Source organism: Mustela nigripes, chromosome 2 (assembly GCF_022355385.1).
Source record: "Mustela nigripes isolate SB6536 chromosome 2, MUSNIG.SB6536, whole genome shotgun sequence".
Classification (NCBI taxonomy): domain Eukaryota; kingdom Metazoa; phylum Chordata; class Mammalia; order Carnivora; family Mustelidae; genus Mustela; species Mustela nigripes.
The window spans coordinates 57,956,396-57,978,340 of record NC_081558.1 but is presented as its reverse complement, the minus strand read 5'-3'; the positions used below and the strand labels follow the sequence as shown (position 1 = coordinate 57,978,340).

Genomic DNA, 21,945 nt, shown 5'->3' with positions numbered 1-21,945 from the left:
ACTCCTTTTGTTTTTTTACATTTTGAACCATGATCTAAATTATCCACTTAAATATATACGGATATATATTTTTTGTTATTGTTATATATATATATTCTGTTATATATTGTTGTTATTGTTATATTAATCCCAGCTCAATAATTTTACCTGGCTGCCCTATTCCCACAGCCAATTTTGGACAGACACTCCCTCCCTGCCCGCGCTGGCCTTGGCCTCCATTGTAGGGAAGCAGGCTGGGCAGCTGTGGGTCCGCTGGGATCTCAGACCCTAAGGCCAAGCCCTCCACCCTCCAGACCCGGCATGCGGCGGCCCAGGGTCGAGAGGCACGACGGTGGGCAGGCGCTGTGCGCATCTGGTCGCGCGAGGGCGCTGTGGCTCCGCGGTCACGGTGGGAAGCTCTCCAGAACGCCGGGAAGCGAAAGGGCATTGTCCCCGCTGTCGCTCGCCCCTGAGACACCGCCGCCCACCAAACAGGCCGCAGCTGGGCCCCCCTCCCGCGCTGCCTTCGGTCACTCTGGCCACTCGGGCTTCCCGCCTGCTAGGCCCCCCGCCCCTGCTATCCCTGGCCTGGGGCGGCTGGCCTCTCCCTGAGCTCTGGTCACCTCCTCTGGGAAGCCCTCCCAGCGCCTTTCTTAGCACCAGGCCCACGGCTCCTTCCTATCAGTTTATCGACGAGTGGATGCCTCTGAGGCTGACTGTCCCAGGTGGCCTGGCTCTTTCCCCAGGAGAGGCGGGGGGACAGGTCACCTCGGGCGCATCTGTGGACTTCGGCGCTGGCGGTCTGCCGGCTCTTCTCCGCAGTCACCTGGTGTGTCGAGGGCAGGGCAGACAGGATGAATGAACTCAGGACGCCGAGCTGAAGCGGGGTGTTCTGGATTTGGGGTGTCGCTCAGGGGAGCGCTGTGAGTGTACCCTTCAGGTGCAGGGCTGAGGCTGCAGAAGCAGGGGCAACCGCAAGCCTTACGATTTGTCCCCTGGGCCATGCGGATGTATGCGAGGGTTTTGAGTAGGGATCTGACTGGGTCACACCTGGGCGTTTCCAAAGATGGCTGGGACTGTAGGGATAGACCTGCAAGGGCCGAGGGGGCTGGTGGCCCTGGCGGCAGAGGCCTGGGCCAGGCAGGGGCAGGGAACAGAGGTCACATAACCTGTCCCCCCCAACTCCCAGCCCGCCGTGCGCTAACAGCCGGGGTCATGCAGGCCCCTGTGTGACCGGGGCACGTGGGCCAGAGCAGGCCTTAGCGACACCTCTGTGCCCGCTGTGCACGTCCTTGCCCCAGCCCTCGTGACTGGGTCCCCCGCACGCGTGTCCTGGGTCCTGCCTAGGCTGGTGCACACGCGCAACCAGCGTGTGCCCCCGACCCGCACGCACTCCGTGGCTCCTCGGTGAACCCCGCACCCCGGTAGGAGAGTGCGGTGTGCGCGCCCATGGCAGGTGGCACGCCGGGCTTTAGGGGCTCCAGCCGGCAACCCCCGCCGCAGCCGCGCGTCCCTCCGCTGCGGGGTCCGCGCGCCCGCGCCCTCCCCGCCGCTGCCCGCGTCCCCATTAATCACGCAGCGCTGACGGCGCCGATCTGCGCGCGGGCGGCGTGACGGGGACGGGGACGGCGGGTGACGGAGCGGGCAATCGGCGGGCGCCCATCGGCCCATCTTATCGCGCCGGCCCAGCCGCCGCCCGCCGCGCGCCGCCCATTGATCGCGCCGGGCCGGGGCCGGGGGTCAGCGCGGGCCGGGCCGGCCTGACAGCCGCATCCATCGCCGCCCAGACGCGCGCTGATGGCGGCACGGGCGGCGCGGCCCGGCCATTAATCACTGCGCCTGCCGCCGAGTGACGGGGAGGGGCGACGGGGCCAGCCGGGCCGACAGCCAGCCCCCGCAGCCGGCCCACCCCTTCCCCGGCCCCCCTATCCCCGGCCCCGCTGCACGGCTGTCCCTGCACCCTGGGCTGCCCAGTCACCCTGCGCCGGCCTCCCGCAGGTCCCCGGGGACCAGCCATCCCGGGATGGTTGGGAGGGGGAGGCGTGGTGAGGGCCCAGCAGGTGGGCCCAGGTGGATGGACCCCGGTCTGTTACCTGGCTGGACGGTTTCCCAGACACCATAAGGTAGGGTTGACCTGGTTAAGCGGTTGTCACTACTTGGCTGGTACAAGGGGGCAGCCATTTCTCCACTCCCGCTGCTCCCACCTTGGCTGGTCCTCGCTCAGGAGTTGGGGAGCCCAAGGGGCCCAGTGAGGAGCAGCATATTGTTTCTGGAAGTTGTGGACACCGAGGGAAAAGTGTGTGCCCTGACCGGCTCTCTGCTCCGGAGCTTGTTTGTCCCTGAGCAGGGGCTGGTCCTTCTGGGTTTAACAGAAGGGTCCACCCACCTGGGATTTCTAGGCCTTTTCAAGGCGGCGGCCTGAGATGGGGAGGGATGGAGCCTAGCCAGCTTCTGCCTCCTGTTGGACACTGTGACCTTCTTTTTTCCCAGGAGGGACAGGGATTGGGAGCTCCCTGAATTTTACTATTTGGAGTGACTGAGGCAAACACACACCACCTCACCATGTCCCCATACCCATCATCCACTGGGATAGACTGCCCCCATCTTCTGGAGGAAGAAACCAAAGCTCAGAGGACCAGAAGGACCAAAGGCCTCATCAGGACCAAGGGCCAAACCCAATCAAAACCACATCCCTGTGTGCCATGTCCCCAGAACCCATTTGCTCCTGTCTCCCACCTGTTGCCTGTCTGGGACCCCTCAAGCAGTTGCTGCTCAGGTGTGACCAGCTGACATCCCAGGGCTGGCCATGGCAGGCACGGAGAACCACCGGGTGACCGGTGTTTGCGATTTTCCTGGCAGAAGCCTGCTGACGCTGATGTCAGAAATGGAGGCCAACAGGTAGTCCGTCCCCACTGTTGTGCAGCTGTTTTATTAGAAAAACGTTGAGGAGTGTTTGCTAACCAAGATGTCCCTTTCTGGTGCGACACCAGCATCTATCTATTTGGTTCTAAAAACACAGTATCCTATGAACCAATCTAGGGAGGGCACCCTAAGAGGTGTGATGGTATTTGGGAAGGTATTTGGGCTGAGGAGGAGGGGGACAAGCGGTTTTCCCAGCGAGGGCTGGGGACATTGTCTTTCAGGAGCCCTTCTGGTGTTCACATAGCATCTCCAGCATCTCCAGGACCATTAGCACAGGACGGGGAGCTGGGATTTACATGCAAACACTCCTTCCCCTCAGCCACCCAATTGGCTTGCTGGGAGGCCCCCAGACCAGAGCTTAGAATACCAGCCTCTTCTAGGACCAGCCCCCACCCTGACTCACTTTAATATTACCACAATTTTTCACTCTGGAGCTGAAATCGTGCAAAAAATGGGGCTGCTGTAATTGTTGTTAGATTGTGTGTCAGCCTGATAAGATGTAACAAATATTTTCCTCCCCACCAGGGTCTGTTTCCCTCTTGGTAATGGATGGAGAAACTTCTCATAGTCCGCGAGGGATCGGTCGTAAAAACTTCGCCTGGAAGATTAATGTAATAATCACAGGCCTTGCTGGAAAAAATAGGAGGAAAATTAAAATAATCCAACCTTTCTACCTATCCAGAACCATCTCCCTTACTGGAGCAGATGAGTGAGGTGGGCCGGCTCCTGGGTACCGCCAAGGTCAAGATCCCAGAGGGCTGTGACCACACCTCTCCCCCCATCCCTCCTCACTTGGACTGACTCTAGGACCTAATAGGTCTTGCCACACCTTAGGTGTCATTCTTCTTTTCTACCATAGTTTGGGTTGGGAGGCCAGAGGCCAGAGGCACAGGCACAAAGACAGAAGATCTGGGTAGCCTGGGGAAGGCTGCAGTGCTCAGTCCTGATTTCAGGAAGCGTCCCACCATCTCCCGACTGGACCCGGTCTCCCCTCACTCCCAAGTCCCCCCACAAGGCTCCCATGCGGGCACCTCCCTCGGGGTCCAGGCCCACAGAAGATCCACTCTGATCACACAGCTTAGCTGGGGCCTTCCTAGTGATGAGTGTGGTCAGGAGACCCTTGGGGAGCTAGACAGACACCCATGTCAGCTCTCCTGCCTGGAGTGTTCTAGACATGCTCAGGTGGCTATCACTCATGGAACAACAGTTATGCCTGCCCCACAAGGCCATCAGGGCTAACTAGGATTAAAGCCCTGACTGGATCAAGATACCCATCTTGGTGGGTCCCCTTCTCCTGTCCTCTGGTGGGCAGAAAGCCAATACTGAGCCTTCACTGAGGCATCGCTTCTGTGGCTAAGCCAGCTGACGAGAACTGGCCGGGGAAGGGGCAGAAAGCTGTGTTCTCCCTACCGGGTGAGATGTCCCACTGTGGCATCTGTCCGTCAGGGCTGCTGATGCCCCTTCCTCTCAAAGGGCTAAAAGCCCCACTCAGTGGACTAATATGTCAAAGGAACACAGGAGCTAACCGGAAGAGCTCTCAAGGGTCGAAGCCGAACCAATCAGAGTGACAGAACAGATAACATAGTACCAGATTATAACCCCAAGTATATGATAAATATCCCGGATTCATCTGGATACAAGTGATTCAGTAAGTACACAAATGGAAGCGAATGGGGAGACCAGTTACCTCCTGTGCAGGATGCCACATAATTTATCCGGATGTCCAGCTCTCAGGAGCCTGGGTGGCTCAGTCGGTTAAGCGTCTGCCTTCAGCTCAGGTCATGATTTCAGGGTCATGGGATTGAGCTCAGCGGGGTGTCTTCTTCTCCCTCTACCCCTCCCCTCTTGTCATGCATGCATGCTCTCTCTCTCAATAAATCTTAAAAAAAAAAAAAAAAAAGCGGGAGATGGAGCACTACTCCTCAGCCTTATAATGTGGGCTGTGTTTAGTGACTCTTTCAAGAGAGGACACTACGGAGCGCGCATATGACCACAGCCAGGTGACTGCGGCCAACCATCGACAGGGGAAGGTCACGCCAACACACACCCTTGGTGTGGTGTGATGGCAATGGCACTGCATTGCCACCAAGGACCCAAAACCCCGAAAGTGCGTAAGGGACACATCAAACCAACTGCACTGTGGGATATCCGACAGGATGTCCAACAGGCACGCTGCTCTCCATTAAGGTAGTGAAAACAAGGAGCGTTTAAGGAACTGTCCAAGCCAAGAGCAAATGAAGGAGGTATAATGGCGACATGTACCATGGCATCCTGGGCAGGATCCCGGGCCAGAGGAGGCTGTTCCGGAACCCAGGAAGGGTGAGCGGGGTACAACATAAGAACACTGGCTCCCTCCCTGGGACGAGGAGCCATCCGGCCCTGCAGGATGTTAACATTAAGGAAAGTGGTGATGGGGGGCTGGGAGCTCCCTGTTCTACCTTCACAACAACTCGGGGCCTCTAAAACTGTGCTAAAGAGCAAAGTCTATTTGTAAGAAAAAATTACGAGAGACAGGTCATCAAAATAACCTCGATTTATTAGAAAACATGCCAGGTGAGGCAGGGTTCCTTCAAACCAACCGCAGAAGTTAAGGATAATTTAAAAAGCAATCCTTTCCACACCGAGCAGGTGCTGCCCATCACGGCTGAAGGGGACAGCCCGCGCACAGAGCCAGCCTCCTGCTCGCAGGTGGCACCCAGCCAGGCATGCTCGGAGTTTCTTGCAGAACACCCAGGCCGTCTCACTTCATGTACTTATCCTGCTGGTCAGCCAGGATTTTGGCCGAGGACTTGGCATCATAGAAGAGCTCGCTGATCTCCTCGACGTGCTCTTTCTCGATACTGTCCTTCCCATTGATCTTGGCCAGCAAGTTGGCTGGGGTCAGCAGCTGCACTGAGTACCTAGAGTGATGGGGGCCAAGGGCAGAGGTGAGACAGGGCCACAGGTGGGAGCCCTCTCACCACACCCACAGGACCTGCCACGGTGACTCCATGAGAGGAAAGAAGTCACCAGCACAACACATCCTAGCCCCTAAATCTCTGTCGGCCTCAAAGTCCCCCATAACTGCAGTAACAGCACTGCTCTTCCAGGAGACTGCAGGAGCTCTGGCCGGCTCAGCCGGTAAAACGTGCAGCTCTCGATCCCAGCATTATGAGTTTGAGCCCCGTATAGCTGGTAGAGATTGCTTAAAAACAAAATCTTTCTGGGATGCCTGGGTGGCTCAGTTGGCTAAGCGTCTCTTGATGTCAGCTCAGGTCTTGATCTCAGGGTCATGAGCTCGAGCCCTATGTTGGGCTCCACACTGGGCATGGAGCCTACTTAGAAAAGTAAATAAAATAAATCTTTTTTTAAAAAAGGAGGGGGAGTCACAGACTGTGGGCACACAGGTGCAGGCCAGGAATGCTAAGGCCCAGACCCAGCACACAGCAGGCAAATGAACACACAGCCAACTAAAAGCATGTTCCCCACACGAAGGCACGAAACACTGGGAGTTCTCAGAGCACCCCTCCACCCAAATGAAATGGCTTGCAGTTCTGCTTCAACCTTGGAGCAACCAACAGACTCAAAGGAAAACAGAACTAGGAACTGGTTAGGGGCTGGGAGGTCACGGTTTCAGAAGCACTAAGACAGACATCCTGCAGGCAGTGGGCTTTGGACCACTGGTGAACAGTTAGGAGAACAATCTGTGTCCACACTCGTCCTTCCCCCTCATCTGCACCCCCTCCCTGCCCCCCCACAGCCTAGAGAAGAGCCCCAGGGGAGAGGCCAAGCAGGGCCTGGCCAATGAGCTGTATGCCTTGGACCCTGATCTCTGGGTCGCCCGTCACCTGCACCAAGGAAGCTAGCAAGCTCTCCACACAGGGGAGCATCCGCTGCAGGACAAGGGGACCCAACCCGTTACTCTAGCTCTATGAGCAACTTCACCGGAATATTCTGCATTCGAAATCACAGTGCCCAGGACAAGCCCCATCAGAGCAGTGAGGACAGACGTGGTCCTATGCCCTGAGAGAGGGACCTGCCTTTATGTCGCAGAATGCGGTCCCTGGTGGCCCCCCCAGGGCCCCTGGGCAGACCCCAGCAGGTAGGAGGCAGGTGGGGAGCAGCTCCAGGCAGATGCGCTCACCTCAGAGTCGTCTTTGTACCGATCTCCCCCAGGTGGTTCAGCGCCTCCTCGCTGATGTTGATTCCTTCTGTCTGGGCTCGGATTTTAATGATCTTTTGGAGGAGAAAGACTATGATCAACAGCAACCGGCCTCAAGTGCTCCCTTTTCTCACGTGCTTTAAATGCGACCTTCTCCCATATGTCTTGTCCCGCACCACCAATGCCAAAGAGGCCCAAACCTCTGGAGGGGGAGAGAGCTGGCCTTCACCTGGGGCTGCTGGCCTGGCACACCTCGGGGCGCAAGCCACCCCACAGCCCTTGTGAAGAGTTCACAGCTGGGGCTGGCAGTGCCTAGACGGCGGCTGGTACCCCAAGGAGGTGTGCACCAGGGGGCTCAGCTCCTGTCTCTCCATCCTCCCTGATGCAGTCCCAGGATCTGGAGAACACAGGCCCCTCGGAAACCTGCCTCCCTCCAGGGCTCTAACCTTCCTCCCCAGGGTGGGCACCACCACCTATATGAGCACTCAGGCAGGAAGAGACATTTTTTATTTGCTTGATAAATACAATGGTTAAATAAATCAAAAAAGTTACTTTTAAAGATTTACCAGCCCTCATAACATCACTGGGAGATATCTAATCTCTCACAGAAAGGCTGACGCCCGCTGTGGTGTGAGGATCCTGGGGAAGCTGGAGGGGAGGCAGGCCGGCGGCGGGGCGGCGGTAACACACGCGGCCCCGGGATCCTGCGGGCGCGCCGGTGCTGAGTGATAAGGGGCAGCTGGGATAATGATGTTGTGTGTTGGGGAGCTGAGATAACTCGAGGACTTCGAGCCTCATATAATACAGGAATTTTTCACTTTGGCAGCTTCGTAAACAAGATATCAAGAAGCCCTTGTTTAAATTAAAGCCATAAAAACAGCCGAGGTAGAGGCATAGGAAATGGGAAAGACTGAGCCCTCGGTTAAAGCCTTGCAAGGGGCAGAGAGGGAGGGGCGGTTTAGGAGCGGGACTCCTCACACCCGGCCTGTGGCTCTGGGGCAGAGACCTGCTGGCAGCTCAGCGCCTGGGAACTCCGGTGAGGGCACCTTGCAGGTCAGCTGCCGTGATTGGGAAAAGTCGTGCTCCTGAGCAAAGCCGGGTCCCAAAGAACTGGACCAGGCCAGGGGCCGCGCAAGCCAGGGAAGGTGGCCTGTCTGCTGCCGGCTGCTGGTGCCACCAAGGCAGAGGGCAGATAGTCACAGGGAGGTTTCATTCGGTCCAAAGAGACTCCAAACTTAGACTTCTGTATGAAACGTCCCAATTTCTAAACGTTGGCAACTTGTTTGAGTCATTCACAATCACAGCACTGGCTACACAGAACTCATTCAGCCAGTGGGCTGCTGGCATCTGACCTCCAGCGAAAGACTCTGTTGTGCGTGAGGAGCTCCACCATCTAGGGGATAAAGCTAAATGCCGCTTAGAAGAGGAAAGTTACAGGATGGGTGTAAGGATCGCGCAGAACGGAGCAGAATGAGGGATCCCTGCTTCTGACTCCAGCTGCAGGAGGCCTGTGACCACGACAGCCAGAGCCAGGCAGGTTTGGGCTCTAACAGAAAAGGGCTTTTCCCTGACAGCTGGGGATTAACGAAGCCTCCTGGTCCTGCCAAGAAAAATGTCCCGGGGCGGGGGCAGGGGGGCGGCCTTCAGAAACTCTAGGGAGATGCAAATACTGAATCAGGAAGCCTTCAGTATTACTGAGGGGAGTACATTCAGTGATACTGAAGGGGAGAGCTTCAGCCCAGAGCATCTGGCCTTCAGCAAGTTGTACAGCATTCAAAGTCGGGCTTCAGGAATGTCAGGGCTGCTCTCTCTAGAGAGAGAGAGAGAGAGAGCAGGTCAGAGCAATCCCAAGAGCTTCTGCTTCAGACTGCTCAGAAACGGACAGTTCATAAATTAGATCTTTAATCATTTAATAACCTGCAGGGATAGTTTATGAGGGTGTCGGTACTGATGGCAGAGTACACAAGTTACATTTACTTTGTTTCTTTAAAAACCTACCCAGGCTAAGTAAAAATGCTGAGGTTATACCTTGAACCCACCAGAACAAAGCAATGTGCGTCCTGGCAGCTGGTCTGACCTCTGCTCACTCAAGAGAAAGCCTGAGAAGAGGCCCTCCTGACTCCGCCAAGAAGGGAACCAGCCCAGGAGCCAGAGGCACAGCACGGAACATTCCAGGACAGCTCCGACCCAGTATTCCAGGGTTGAATGGAGGCAACAAAGGTGAACTGGCTCTGCGCGGGGTCCCAGCTCCGCAGCTTATCTGTGACCACAGGACCCTTGCTGTTCGGGAGCCTCAAAGCCTGCTTACTGGGAGCTGCTGTAAGGCCCCCAGAGGGTGACAGTGAAAACCTATAAGCCATTAGTAGCTGTAATAACTGCACTGGGACAAAGGACCGCCAGCCCAGTCCCCTCCCTCAGTTACTGTCACTTAGTCCTCATAACAACCTGGAAAAGAGAAAGCAGACCTTCTGGAGGATCAAGAAGGCCAAGGATCACAAAGGTGCGCCAATGGCTAAAGTCACTCGGCCACGAAGCACCTCGAGCAGGTGGGGCTGCCTCTCCTGGCAGGGTAACACGGGGCTCTTGTCCCCACAGTAAGGATTGGGGCGGCGATCAACTTTTCCTTTGCTTCTGCCTCTGCTTCTGTTCAGCGAATGCCTTGCCTTCCATCCAGTTTTCACCCAGGAGCCGGAGACCACAATCTGGTGACGGGGCCCCAGTCATGGACACTCCGTCCCAAACGTGCCCGCGGCCACGCTGCACTACTACCACTCTGGCGGTCTCCAGCTCCCTATATCACCATGGCACTTGGCAGGTGCTGGTCAACAAACGTCCAAGGGGCCAGGCTGGGGGGCCACAGTGAGCAGGGGGCCACCAAGGAGTGCCTAGGAGAGGCCCTCAGAGCTCCAAAAGGAAAGGCCCTGCAGACAAACTGCCACAGGGAGTCCCCCCCACAAATGAGCTATTTCTAGCAGGTGGGAGCTGGTGGCGCAGTGATGAAGAACATGGACTTCTGGACCAGGCAGCCTGGGCCCCAGTTTGTCAGTCCTGTCACTTACTGGCCATTGATAAGCTTTACGAACTTGGGCAGACGAGTGGGCCTCGGTGTCTGCATCCTCATCTTTAAGAATGACAGTGATAACAGCTCTCCCAACTCACAGGTACTGGGGATCGAATGGAATCCTGCTGGCTAAGTGTGTCCACAGGCCCAGCATGACATCCAACAAAGAGAGCCTGCACTCTGTGAGAGGCGAGGGTGCCGGCAGGGCCCGCTGAGACATTAGTGCAGCCCTGGTCCACCTGGTCTGTGGCCACATGGAGCCCACAGTGAGAGACCCGTGCCGGCAGCGAGACCCTCCGGCACAAGGACGGGCAGGGCAACAGCATGGCAGTGCTGCCCCAGGGGACACCAACCCAGGGCACAACCCACTGCTGGGCATGTGGCCTGGGCTCTGCACCCAGGACTTGCCACTCAGGGACTGAGCCATCCACAGGAAGAGTGGGGATCCAGGACTACCTGGCAGTACCAGGAAGGGGAGTAGAAATCAAACTGTAAAGCACCTGGGCACATGGTACTCCAAATCCAGATCAAGCAAGAGACGAACCCTATGGGGAAAGCTGGGACAGAGCCCTTTTGGGGTAAGGCCTGACCATAGACACCTGTCATCTCCCACCCTCAGGCCTAACACAAATTTAGATCACAGAGAATTCTGAGCATATGCTCTGTGTCAGGTATACCTCCTTCAGCCTCTTATAGGTTGGTTTTGGGACTACCACTTCCAGATGCCCCTCTAAGCTGGGACCCTGTGTCACCATCATCTCTATGGCCTCCACAGCCCCCAGGAAACCCACCACTAATCACACTGGTTGCAGCAGACAGGCTCTCACCCTGCTCCAGGTTCTGTGCCCTGTCGGAGCCAGCCTGCTGTGGGTCCTGGTGGGATGGAGCACTTGGCTTTGCCTACTCAGCAGACAAGCCTTGTGATCACTAAATCATATCTTACTGCCTCTGTCCTACAGCTGGTGGCCTCCCTAATGGCTGTCATCAAGCTGATTTTTTCACAGTCCCTCTCCTGAAGTTTCTCAGAATGGCTAGAGTAGCAAAGACAAGGGCAAGGACCCACAGATGGCTAAGGTTTTGGGACACCTGAGACACAGTCTCAGCCCACCCATCTTCCAGATGGGAGGACTGAAGCCCCGGAGTACTGCAATTTGCCTAAGGCCAGCAGCTAAGTGCCAGGACGGTGGCGGGAGCCAGGTCTGCTGCATGCAGACCTTTCTGCAGACCATCGGGGAATGCTAGGAGCAGATGAGGGGGGAAGAGAGAAGGGCTGAAAGGGAGCCTCACCTGTTTCATTTCCTGTGGGGTGTACAGCATGGTCCGGATGATCATCACACGGTCCAGAAGGTCAAGGGGGATGCCATGAGGAGAGGTGATGTCCTCAGTACCCCTGCAAGGGCCAGAATGATCACATCACCCAGGCCTCTCTGAGACCAGAAACGAGACTGGAGACATAGCTGAGGTACTCACCATGACAAGGTAGGCAATTCACATCCTCAGTCGACCCATGACCATAGAGTGAACCAACTAACATTCAGATGGCACCAATAGCAACTTCATTATTGTAGCAAATATCAAAACAACAGGAAATTGGGGAAAGAGGGAAAAAAGGCCACCTAAAATCCTATTTAAAATACTCATATAGGGGCGCCTGGGTGGCTCAGTGGGTTAAGCCTCTGCCTTGGGCTCAGGTCATGATCTCTGGGTCCTGGGATCGAGCCCCGCATCGGGCTCTCTGCTCAGCGGGGAGCCTTCTTCCCGTCCCCCCGCCTGCTTCTCTGCCTACTTGTGATCTCTGTCTGTCGAATAAATAAATAAAATCTTAAAAATAAATAAATAAAAGTCTTATAGATATTTACCAAATTTTCATAGAGATGCCCTTATTAAGTCACATTAAGTGTGTAGTTTTTGGTTTTTTGTTTTGCTTTTGTCCATGTTGCTTCAGTCTTAATAACCCATAAAGGGGGCACCTGGGTAGCTCAGTCAGTTAAGTATCTGCCTTGGGCTCAAGCTGTGATCCCAGGGTCCTGGGATCGAACCCCATATCCCCACATTGGACTCCCTGCTCCCTAGAGAGTCTGCTTCTCCCCTCTGCCTCTGCCCCTCCCAACTGCTCGTGCGTGCACATGCTCTCTCTCACTATCGCTCAAATAAAATCTTAAAAATATATAAATAAATAACCTATCGAGTATTTTCCGTAACCCAAACCATTGGGCATTTAGGTAGTTTCCAACTGTTGCCATTATTAATGATGTCTGATAAAAAATTTCATGCATACAGCCATGAACATTTCCTCAGCAACTCTGAATGCCTGCTATAATCCTGCATACGTCTGAAAGAATCCGCGGCTACACGAGTAATCTGATCTCAGTGCACTGTAGCTGGCACCGGGTATGCTAATTCTTAAGGATTTTGCTGCTTTAAGGGTTTAGAAAAAGAAAGGGTGACACTTTGTTTTAATTTACATTTCCTTGATTACTAATGAATCATTTCAATGTTTCCCTTATATCCATTAATTATTTTCTTTCTTTTTGGGAACTGTCTAATCATATACTTTGTGCCTGTTTTTCTCTCGAATCCTTAGCCAAGTCATAAGAAGGGTGGCCCAGGAGGGAGCCCTTCCAACCTAAGAGGCCACAAAACACCAGCTACTCAAGAGGACATGTGCCGAGCAGAGCTGGCAGCATATGAGGCCAGCTTCAGCCGCTGTGTCTGAAGCCCAATACACTAAGGCACCCCTGTCCCAGCCTCCGGGAGTCATGGCGGCAGCCACTCGATGTCAGCACTGACTCTAGCATTCCTGAACTTATCCCAGACTGCACAGTCTACCATCGTAACTCATCAGTAGAACACAGAACAAGGCAGGTCTTTTGGGTTTAGTTGTTAATATTATCAGAATATTCAGTTTCAGATATAAGTGAGCTTTCAAGAAATATAACTTCAGTAAAGAAATCTAGCTGATGAAATTTTAGCCAGTGAGTTGAAGTGTAAATGTATACTATCACAGGCCTAAAACGCTTGGAGGCACACGACAACAGCGTGCTAAGTGAAAGAAGCCCGTCATAAGAGGGCAGATGTTGCAGGATTCCTCTGGGGGAATAGCGAGCAAAAGAAAATTCATAGGCACAGAGTACAGTGAAGGTTACTGAGGACTTGGGAAAGGGGAAGCCTGGACTCACTGTTTAACAGGTACAGTGTTTGCAGAGACAGGAACATTTTCAAGACAGGTGTATACTTAAAAAGAACTCAAACTGCAAATTCCATTACAGAAATTTTCCCCAAATAATAACAATTCAAAGAAAGAATAAAACGCTTAAAATAAAAACATTTAATGAGTAATTGTTACATCTAACATGAAAAAACAATTAAGACCTTTAAAAATAAACAGGGAAATAGACTAGTAGTAAATATAAACTTCAGAGAAAACAAATCTCACCCATCAAAAAATATTTCCAAAATAACAAGGAAGAATTATAAAGATTAAATTCTATCATGATTCAACTCTCAGTGTTTGGGAGGCTTACGATCTTCACATTCAACTTCGTATTCAAAATAACCTTTGAAAATGACAATTGATTTTCAGGTATCTAATTCTGTTTAGGTGGCAAGTTTGGTTTTTTTAAGTTCTACTCGGGATTTCTCTGGAGAATTCTTTACAAGATCTCAACTATGCCATGTTAAATATCCCAAACTCTGTAACACTCATGGTAAATCATCTTCGATTCAGTTGTAATAACAAAAATAAAAAGTCTGAAGGAAAAAAGGTTAAGGGTCTGCCTGTGGGTCAGGTCATGATCCTGGGGTGCTGGGGTGCTGGGCTCAAGTCTCACATCAGGCTCCCTGCTCGGCAGGGAGTCTGCTCCCCCCCCCCCCAATAAATAAATAAAATCTTTAAAAAAAAAGAAAAGAAAATTCTTAAAAAGAAGAAGAAAAGGTTAGAAGAAAAATGAAGTACATCTAATCAAATGTCAAAATCTCTCATGGGGGCTTGAACCATGGCAGACAAGTGGAGCAGCAGCAAACCACCAGCACCGCAGAGCAGTCCCTGGGTCTCCACGAGCAGTCCCTGGATCTCTCCCTGGTTCTGCCTGCAGAACAAGGTCACCGCGCATCTAGAAATGTATCAGCCTGGATGAGTGAACTTTTGGGAAGATGAGAAGCAACACAGAGCTTTGAGACAGATTATATGCTTCTCATCAACATTTAAATGTGGTATTAAGAGATGTGGGAGAGACTGTGACTACCACAGAAATTAATGAGGACACATGCGAAGAGATAGGTGAATCAACAAAATGGAATACTGCAATGCTCTTTGTCCAGGCAGATGGTGTTGCACAAGCTGCCCCTCCACTGAAAGTTGGCTGGAACAAAGAATTTATCGTGCAGGGGACACAGGAGAGTTTGTAATGATTGCCTCCTTAAGTACAGAAGACACTCAAAAGAGAAAACTGCATAAATTTTTATATTAAGAACCAAGGATTCTTCTACTCCTGAAATGAGCTGATTTGCAGATAACCTACAAATTCTTTTTTTTTTATTAGAGAGAGGGAGAGAGAGTGCACGAAGAGAGAGCACAAGCAGGGGGAGCAGCAGAGGGAGAGGGAAAAGCAGACTGTCCACTGAGCAGGGAGCCTGATGGGGGGCTTGATCCTAGGACCCTGGGTTCATGACCCAAGCCGAAGGCAGACACTCAACGAACTGAGCCACCCAGGTGCCTTAACCTACAAATTCTTAAGCTAAAGGGCATCTTCATTTTTCTCCAACCTTCCCAATAAAGTCATTCACCAAGACTCTTTTTCTGGAGCTTATCTGCTCCAGTTTTTTTTTTTTTTTTTTAGATAATTTCTGATTTTCTTCTTTAAATTTAATTTGATATTCCCCTTTTTATGCAAGAAAAAAAAAACAAGAAAAAGAAAAAATTCTCGTGGTTTTGAATACACAAAACTAAAAATTTAAACAAAAAGTTCCACTTAAAGAGTGCCAAGCAGGGCGCCTAGGGTGGCTCAGTTGGTTCAGCCTCTGCCTTCGGCTCAGGTCATGACCTCAGGGTCCTGGGATTGAGCCCCACATTGGGCTCTCTGCTCAGTGACAGCCTGCTTCTCTGCCTACTTGTGCTCTCTCTCTGTCAAACAAATAAGAAAAATCTTTGAGAAAAAAAAAAAAAAGAGCACCAAGCATTCTTCAGGAATTAAAGCTGAAACATTTGTCCAAGCTTTGAATATTAGGTACAAAGTTTCTTTTAGGAAACATATTAGTAAAAAATGGTTTCTGGGATTCTTTTCTGCAAAAGTCCCACATAAGGGTCTGTCACATCACTTGCTAAGTGGGCGAGGGAATGGAAGCCCCTCTCTACCAGTGCTGCCTGCACGGGTGGTGAGCCCAGAAGGAGCTCTCGGTGCAGAGCCCTCACTGCCTAATGAGGCTGCCGTAATTGTCATATCACCAATAATAAACTGTAATAATTACATTTTGGTTAAAACTGCAGATTCGTTCTTGTACCCAGAGGCTCCTTTCCAGCTCTGGTGTCAGCCCAACAGGCCATTTGACAATTGCTCAGACTGCGTTAATGTCTTGCCTCTTCCATAGATGCAGTTTTGTGCTTCGACGTCACAGGCCTAATTCTCCTGGGAATCCAACATGGCCTCCCTGCAGAACAAGGTCACCGCGCATCTAGAAATGTATCCTACAGCTACACCTACCGGTCCAAAGGGCTGACTCATCTGTGAATGCCTCTATCTTACTACTACAACTCAGGGCTCACCTGCTGACACTTTGGACATTGTAGACCAATTAATTTTTGTAGGGGCTGCTCCTGTGCATTGTACAAGATATTCAGCAGCCCCTCTGGCCTCAACCCACCAGAAGCCAGCAGCATCCAAAGTCATGACAAGTCAGAGTATCGCCAGCTGAGAATCACTGCCTGACTGCTTCTTTATATAACTCTGTGGCTGCAGGAACACAGACACCACAAAGCTTTTCTGATGACAGGAGACACAGTGGACCTGGGCAGAGAGCTAAGAAGGAAACCATTTGCTTTTCTGAGGAGGCTGCCAGGGAGATTCAGTGACGAACAAGTGGTCCCGAGACAGCCAGACATCTACATGCAAAGGAATGAAGCTGGACACACCTCTTATACTACACACAAAACTGACACAAATAATCATTAACCTAAATGTAAGGGCTAAAACTACAGAACTCGTAGAGGAGATCACAGATCTAAATATCTGTGATATTTAAAAGGTTTCTCAGATATGAGACCAAAACACACAAGCACCCAAAGAAATAACAGGAAAACTGGACTGCATCAAAACATAAAGGCACTATGAAGAAACTGAAAAAACCACCCACAGGATGGGAGGATATATTTGCAAATCATACACCTACTACAGGTCTAGTATCCAGAATACACAAAGAATTCGCTAATAAAAAGACAACCCGAAAAAAAAAAAAAAAAAAAGACAACCCGAACAACAACAAAAAATGGGCAAATGATAATAACAGACAATTCTCCCAAGAAGATATGCAAATGGCTGAAAACACATGAAAAGATACTCAAACTCAACAGCCAGATGCCAGTCAAAACTACAGTGGGTTACCACATCACACCGCTTGGAAGGCCAGACTGTAAAAGACTGGTGTAAAGGCCAGACTGTAAAAGACTAAGTGTCATCTAGGATGTGGAGAAAGTGACCCCTCAGGCACTGCTGGCGAGAAGAGTGCAGCCACTGTGGAGAATTGTCCGGCTGTTCCTTGAAAGGTTAAAAGGAGTTCCCATCTAACCCAGTAATTCTACTGATAGGTATGTCCCCCCCAAAAATTAAAAACACAGTCTACATAAAAAGTTGTACACAGATGTTCAGGCAAGAGTATTCATAACAGCCACAGAGAGAAACAACCCAATCACCCAACGTCCATCAACTAAGAAAATAGTCAATGTACGACTAAATGTTCCATTTTGGAATACTACGTAGCCTTAAAAACCCACAAAGGCTGACACGGGTTATGACACGGATGGACCTTGAAAACACTATGCTCCATGAAAGAAGCCAGGCACCAAAGAGCACAGGATGTGCGGAGCTGTTTATATGAACTGTCTGGGGAAGGCAAATGCATAGAGAAACTAGATGAATGGTTGCTGGGGGCTGTGGGGAGGGAGCGTGGGGGAAACCAGCTGGGGGTGAGGTGTGGCAGCAGGATCACTGTTGATGGATGAAGCATTTCTTTCTGGCGTGACAAAAATGTTCTAAAATGGATAGTGGTGATGTCTGGGTAACTTTGTGACTAAACAAAAAAAACTCTGAACTGTACACTTTAGATGGGTGAATAATAGGGTATGTGAATTCTATATCCATTAAGCTGTTTTCTTCAAATGTATCATCTTCTGACTCAGAACACATTGAGTGGAGACCACACTGTTTCTTAAGTTTTGCTCTTTGGTGCAACACTGTGACTTGTGGAGAGAAACTCCTGCAGACTCCTTAACCCCAGGAGCTATTCCCCACAGGAGAAGACGACCTCCCAAGTCTGGGGAGCTGGGACCAAGGCTGGGCTCTCATTTAATGGCTGAGGGTCCTGGCACAGAAGGGCCTTCTTAGGGCGGCAAGGGAGGGCGCCCAGGAGTGCCCAGGAGGAGCCTGAGGCCTCAAGGTGCTCCTGCAGGAATAGCCTCCCTCTCTCCTGTGCACAAGGAAACAAGACCTAGAGGAAGAGGGGGCAATTTGCACTTTCACAGACCTGCACCAGCTCAACCCCCCTCCATCCCCCACACCATCAAGAAACAGTGCAGGAGAACCGGGGCGGCAGGAAATTTGGAGTCAGCCGACCCTCAGACTTGTGACCCATTCACGTCACCTCCTGTGTGACCTTATTTCCACCTCCCTGGAAATAAGGTCACCTGCCTACAGAATCGTCAGGATGCTTGAGATTACATGGGGTAACCTATGTAGAGTGCTGTGGACCGTTTTGGGCATAGAGAAAGCCCTCAGTTACAGAGAACTCCCTCCCTCCTCTTCCCTTTTCTTTCGAGCTCTGAAGGTCAGATACAGTTTTGAAGGGCAAGGAAGGTCAACAGTTCCCTCCAGAAGTAAAGTCTATCGGGAAGCAAGTCAGATGTTGCCCAAACTATGCCAATATTCCAGAAATGTCATCACTTCACATCTTGTTGGGAGCATTGGCTCTGAAGTCCAACACCTTAGATTCAAATCCCAGCCTTATTGCTGAGCTGTATGACCTTGGCCAAGTCCCGCATCATGGTGGAGCCTCAGTATCCTCATCTGAACAGTGAGAACACCAATGCCTTCCTCAGTAAGTTGAGATGTGACCAGCAGTGTGCACAGAAGGTGCAAAGAATGGGGCGCTTGGGTGGCTCAGTGGGTGAAAGCCTCTGCCTTCAGCTCAGGTCATGATCCCAGGGTTCTGGGATCAAGCCCCGAATTGGGCTCTCTGCTCAGCAGGGAGCTGGATCCCTCCGCCCCCTTCATCTGCCTGCTATTCTGCCTGCTTGTGATCTCTGTCAAATAAATAAATACAATCTTAAAAAAAAAAAAAGGTGCAAAGAAGGACCAACTCAGTATATGCTGGCTCTTATTTCTACTGTTGCTAACTGCACATCACTCTCAGCACTACAACAAAATCCCTACCTGCTCCAGGGCTTCGCACCAAAACCCTCATCTAGAGCAGATGCCCCGATCCTGGTTGCTTCAACAGAGCTGCAGAAAGTGCCACACTCTGAGCACCTTCCTCCCACTGGGGTGACTGCAGTCTGGCAGCCGTGGGCAGCCAGAGCCCCCAGCAGCCCTCAGTGAACTCTGTCTGGGGACGCTGGGGTCACGTTTCCCAGGTTTCGGGCGGACCAGAGCTCCATCCCCTCTGAGCATGTCCTGAGTTGAGAACCACCTTCCTGGGTACTTTGTCCTGGGTGGGACGGGTCTGAGAGAAGGTACTCTGAGTCCTAAGAGTCTGCTCCTGTCAGAAGATGCCAGGCTCCATGGGCATCTGCTGGGCTGGGTGATGTGTGAGAGAGAGGAGCCTGTTAGCAGACCTCCCCAGCAGGGGGTGCCATCGGCCCAGGCTAAGCCTTTCATTAACTCCAGACTGAAGCCTGGCCGGACCAAAGCAAGCACAAGTCCAGCAAAGCTCTAGGGTCTATGCGACAGGGGTGCCAGGCTCGCGAGGCACCAGGCCACAAACCAGGATTCCAGAGGCTTCCCAGGCAGCCAGCTCCTCTCACCAACGGCTGGCCTGGCCCTGGAACAAGCTGCCTTCTCCCCAAGAATGCAGAAAACACCCGGGATGATGGTCTTGTCAAGACACCAATACAGGAATTCAAAGAGTGACTACAAGCTGCTTCCACAGGAACTTGAACCATGTAAGCAAATCCTAATTCTCTGCCAGAGCAATCACCTGAGAGGTAAGCTGCCCCTGAGCCAGCAGCACAGCTCTGGAACAATTAATGGAGACAAAGCGCTGTCAAGAGCCAGCTAAAGTCCTGGATACAACCCACCATCATTCAGAGGCCAGTCTAGGTGAATCAGCAATTTGGGTTCCTAACTTGGTCTGACTCCAGCTCTGTGCTGAAATACCCATGGGCCTTAGGGTCTCTTTCTAGATTCCTACCACCCCTACTGCCAGGAGCACCCAGTGTAGAATAGGGCTCTGTTCTCCACTGCTCCCTGGCAGGCTTGAAAAGGGCTTCTCGCCACCCCGCTTCATGCCCCAGCACTGTCGGGACCAGGCCCCAGCATTCAAACAGGAGCACAAAAAATCAGAAGAGTGAGAAAACAACCAAGGACGGGGCCCTTGAGAGCTCGGAAGATAGTGTGTTGTCTGAGGCTCACCTGCTCGTTTGCAGAGTACTCAGGAGAAAAAGAATCTCAAGAAAGTCCTCTGACCTTGAGCATCATGCAGGCATGGACCTTCCAGGCCTCAATATCTACCCTTCCCGAAGGCAGGCCTAAGGGGGGTACTAGTGGGGGAAGGGGCAGGCACCAGTGTGGCTCCAGGAAAGTCTGGGACAGAAAATCCTGGTTTTGTTACTGCTTTCATTATCAGAAGGCTCCAGGTCCTCAGCCGATCTTTATGACCAGGAGTTATTCTGCCATTGTTTCTTCATCTAAAACACAAAGCCACGAATACTTACCCCCCACAGCTAATATGAAGACAGAAATTCATATACGTAAGGTCACTCTAGACCAGCCTATCTGACCTTGCCTTTGCTCATTCCAACGGAATGACCAAATCACACCACAATGTTAACCCCAGAAACCATGCAGGAGGCCCTCATATTTAGTTAACAGGTGACTGTTGCCTTTGGTGGCCATGATGGAATGTGACTGATGCATGAACTGCCTGTGAAGACAAGCCACTTTGGCGGGTTGCTCTCAGAATGAACATGATCTCCCTTCACCTCCATCCTGACCCATGACATTATGGGTTGAAAGTGATCCCAGAGGAAAACATGAATCCAGATGGAAGGCGGAAAAGCCCCACAGCCAGCAGGGAGCCACCCTACCTGATGACACAGTTGCCTCGGTTGGATGCAAAGATGACGATGGGGGCAATAGAAGATTCCAGGGCCCGGTGCAGGTAGGTGAAGCACTCGATGTCCAACATGTGGACCTCATCGACAAAGAGTACACCTGGAACCAGCTCAGCGATGCCCTGATCAATGTACTTATTCACCACCTTGTTAATTTCCCCTCGAAGTTTGTCTAGGAGACAGTAAGAAGACACAGGCAAGGTCAGGTGGGGAAGCAGTCACCTCTTCTCCTCTTCCCCCAGCCCAATTGATCCGAAGCCAAGTTTGGGGCCCACTTAACTGCTAACTATATGACCCCAGGCAGGTTACATACTCACTTCAGTATCATGATCTGAAAATGGGGATAATCACCACGGAGAAGTCACAGAACTGGCAGCCTCCTTTGCCAACAGGTTCTGTTAAGCCCTCAAATGGCTTTTACAGTTTTGCGTGTCTTCGCAGAGGCGTGCATCCCCTGGTCACTCTGCACTTTGCCTTATTACTCACACCCACCCACCCAGGGCCCTGCCACATCCCAGAGACAAGAAGTTGGGGAGCCCTGCGTGAAATGAGTTTTTCTATGTAAATTGTCCTATTCTGCACTCAGCTAGGACAAAGCTTAGGTTAATTAACTTTCAATCAAGTGCCTAGATAGAGGAATCAGGTGCGCACAGAATCCTTTCCGGAAAGCAGCCTGTGAGGAATGCAGGTTTATTTTTTTTTTTAATTTGACAGAGATCACAAGCAGGCAGAGAGAGAGGAAGGGAAGCAGGCCCCCTGCTGAGCAGAGAGCCCGATATGAGACTCAATCCCAGGACCCTGAGATCATGACCCGAGCCAAAGGCAGTGGCTTAACCCACTGAGCCACCCATGCACCCCGAGGAATGCAGGTTTTGAGGAAAGGTCCAACCTCAGAGCTCTAGAGGGATGGTTGTCTCAAGAGTTACAGCTAAGGTCACCGTTCGCGTTCTCCGAGCCGGCCCCTGCACTTCCACGAGAGGGAGCTGCTCCCAAACACAGAGCACGAGGACCTGCTGCTGCATCTCCCACAACCAGGAGGCTGGGATGCACAAAAGAGGTCATGGTGGAAACACAGAAACTGCTCTTGGCAACTCTACTAGAAAGGTCTCAGATCACGCCACTGCCTCACATGGAACAGACAACAGAGGCTTTAATGTCTCACATTTTAAAGTGACAGAGCTATAGGTGGGGCTTCGAAAAAAGACAGATGTAGCCATTGGGAAGAGAAGCAGGGTACACTCAAGGCCCACAAGGAAGCAGCAACATTCCTGCCAGACTCTGGGAGGTGCCCAGGTGGCTGAGCCA

The 21,945-nt window shown here is 51.9% G+C and overlaps 1 protein-coding gene across 1 annotated transcript in view; it reads right to left on the bottom strand.

The window, feature by feature from the left end:
- Positions 1–5,419: 5,419 nt before the first annotated feature.
- The window catches only part of RUVBL1 (RuvB like AAA ATPase 1), a 44,001-nt gene continuing 27,475 nt past the window's right edge, over positions 5,420–21,945 (bottom strand). The window contains exons 8-11 of the mRNA XM_059390447.1: positions 20,614–20,812; positions 11,391–11,493; positions 7,025–7,116; positions 5,420–5,801 (exon numbers count right to left, since the gene is read on the bottom strand). Of these exons, the coding sequence (XP_059246430.1) occupies positions 5,642–5,801; positions 7,025–7,116; positions 11,391–11,493; positions 20,614–20,812 (554 nt within the window). The 3' untranslated portion in view covers positions 5,420–5,641. The remainder of the gene's footprint in view (positions 5,802–7,024; positions 7,117–11,390; positions 11,494–20,613; positions 20,813–21,945) is intronic.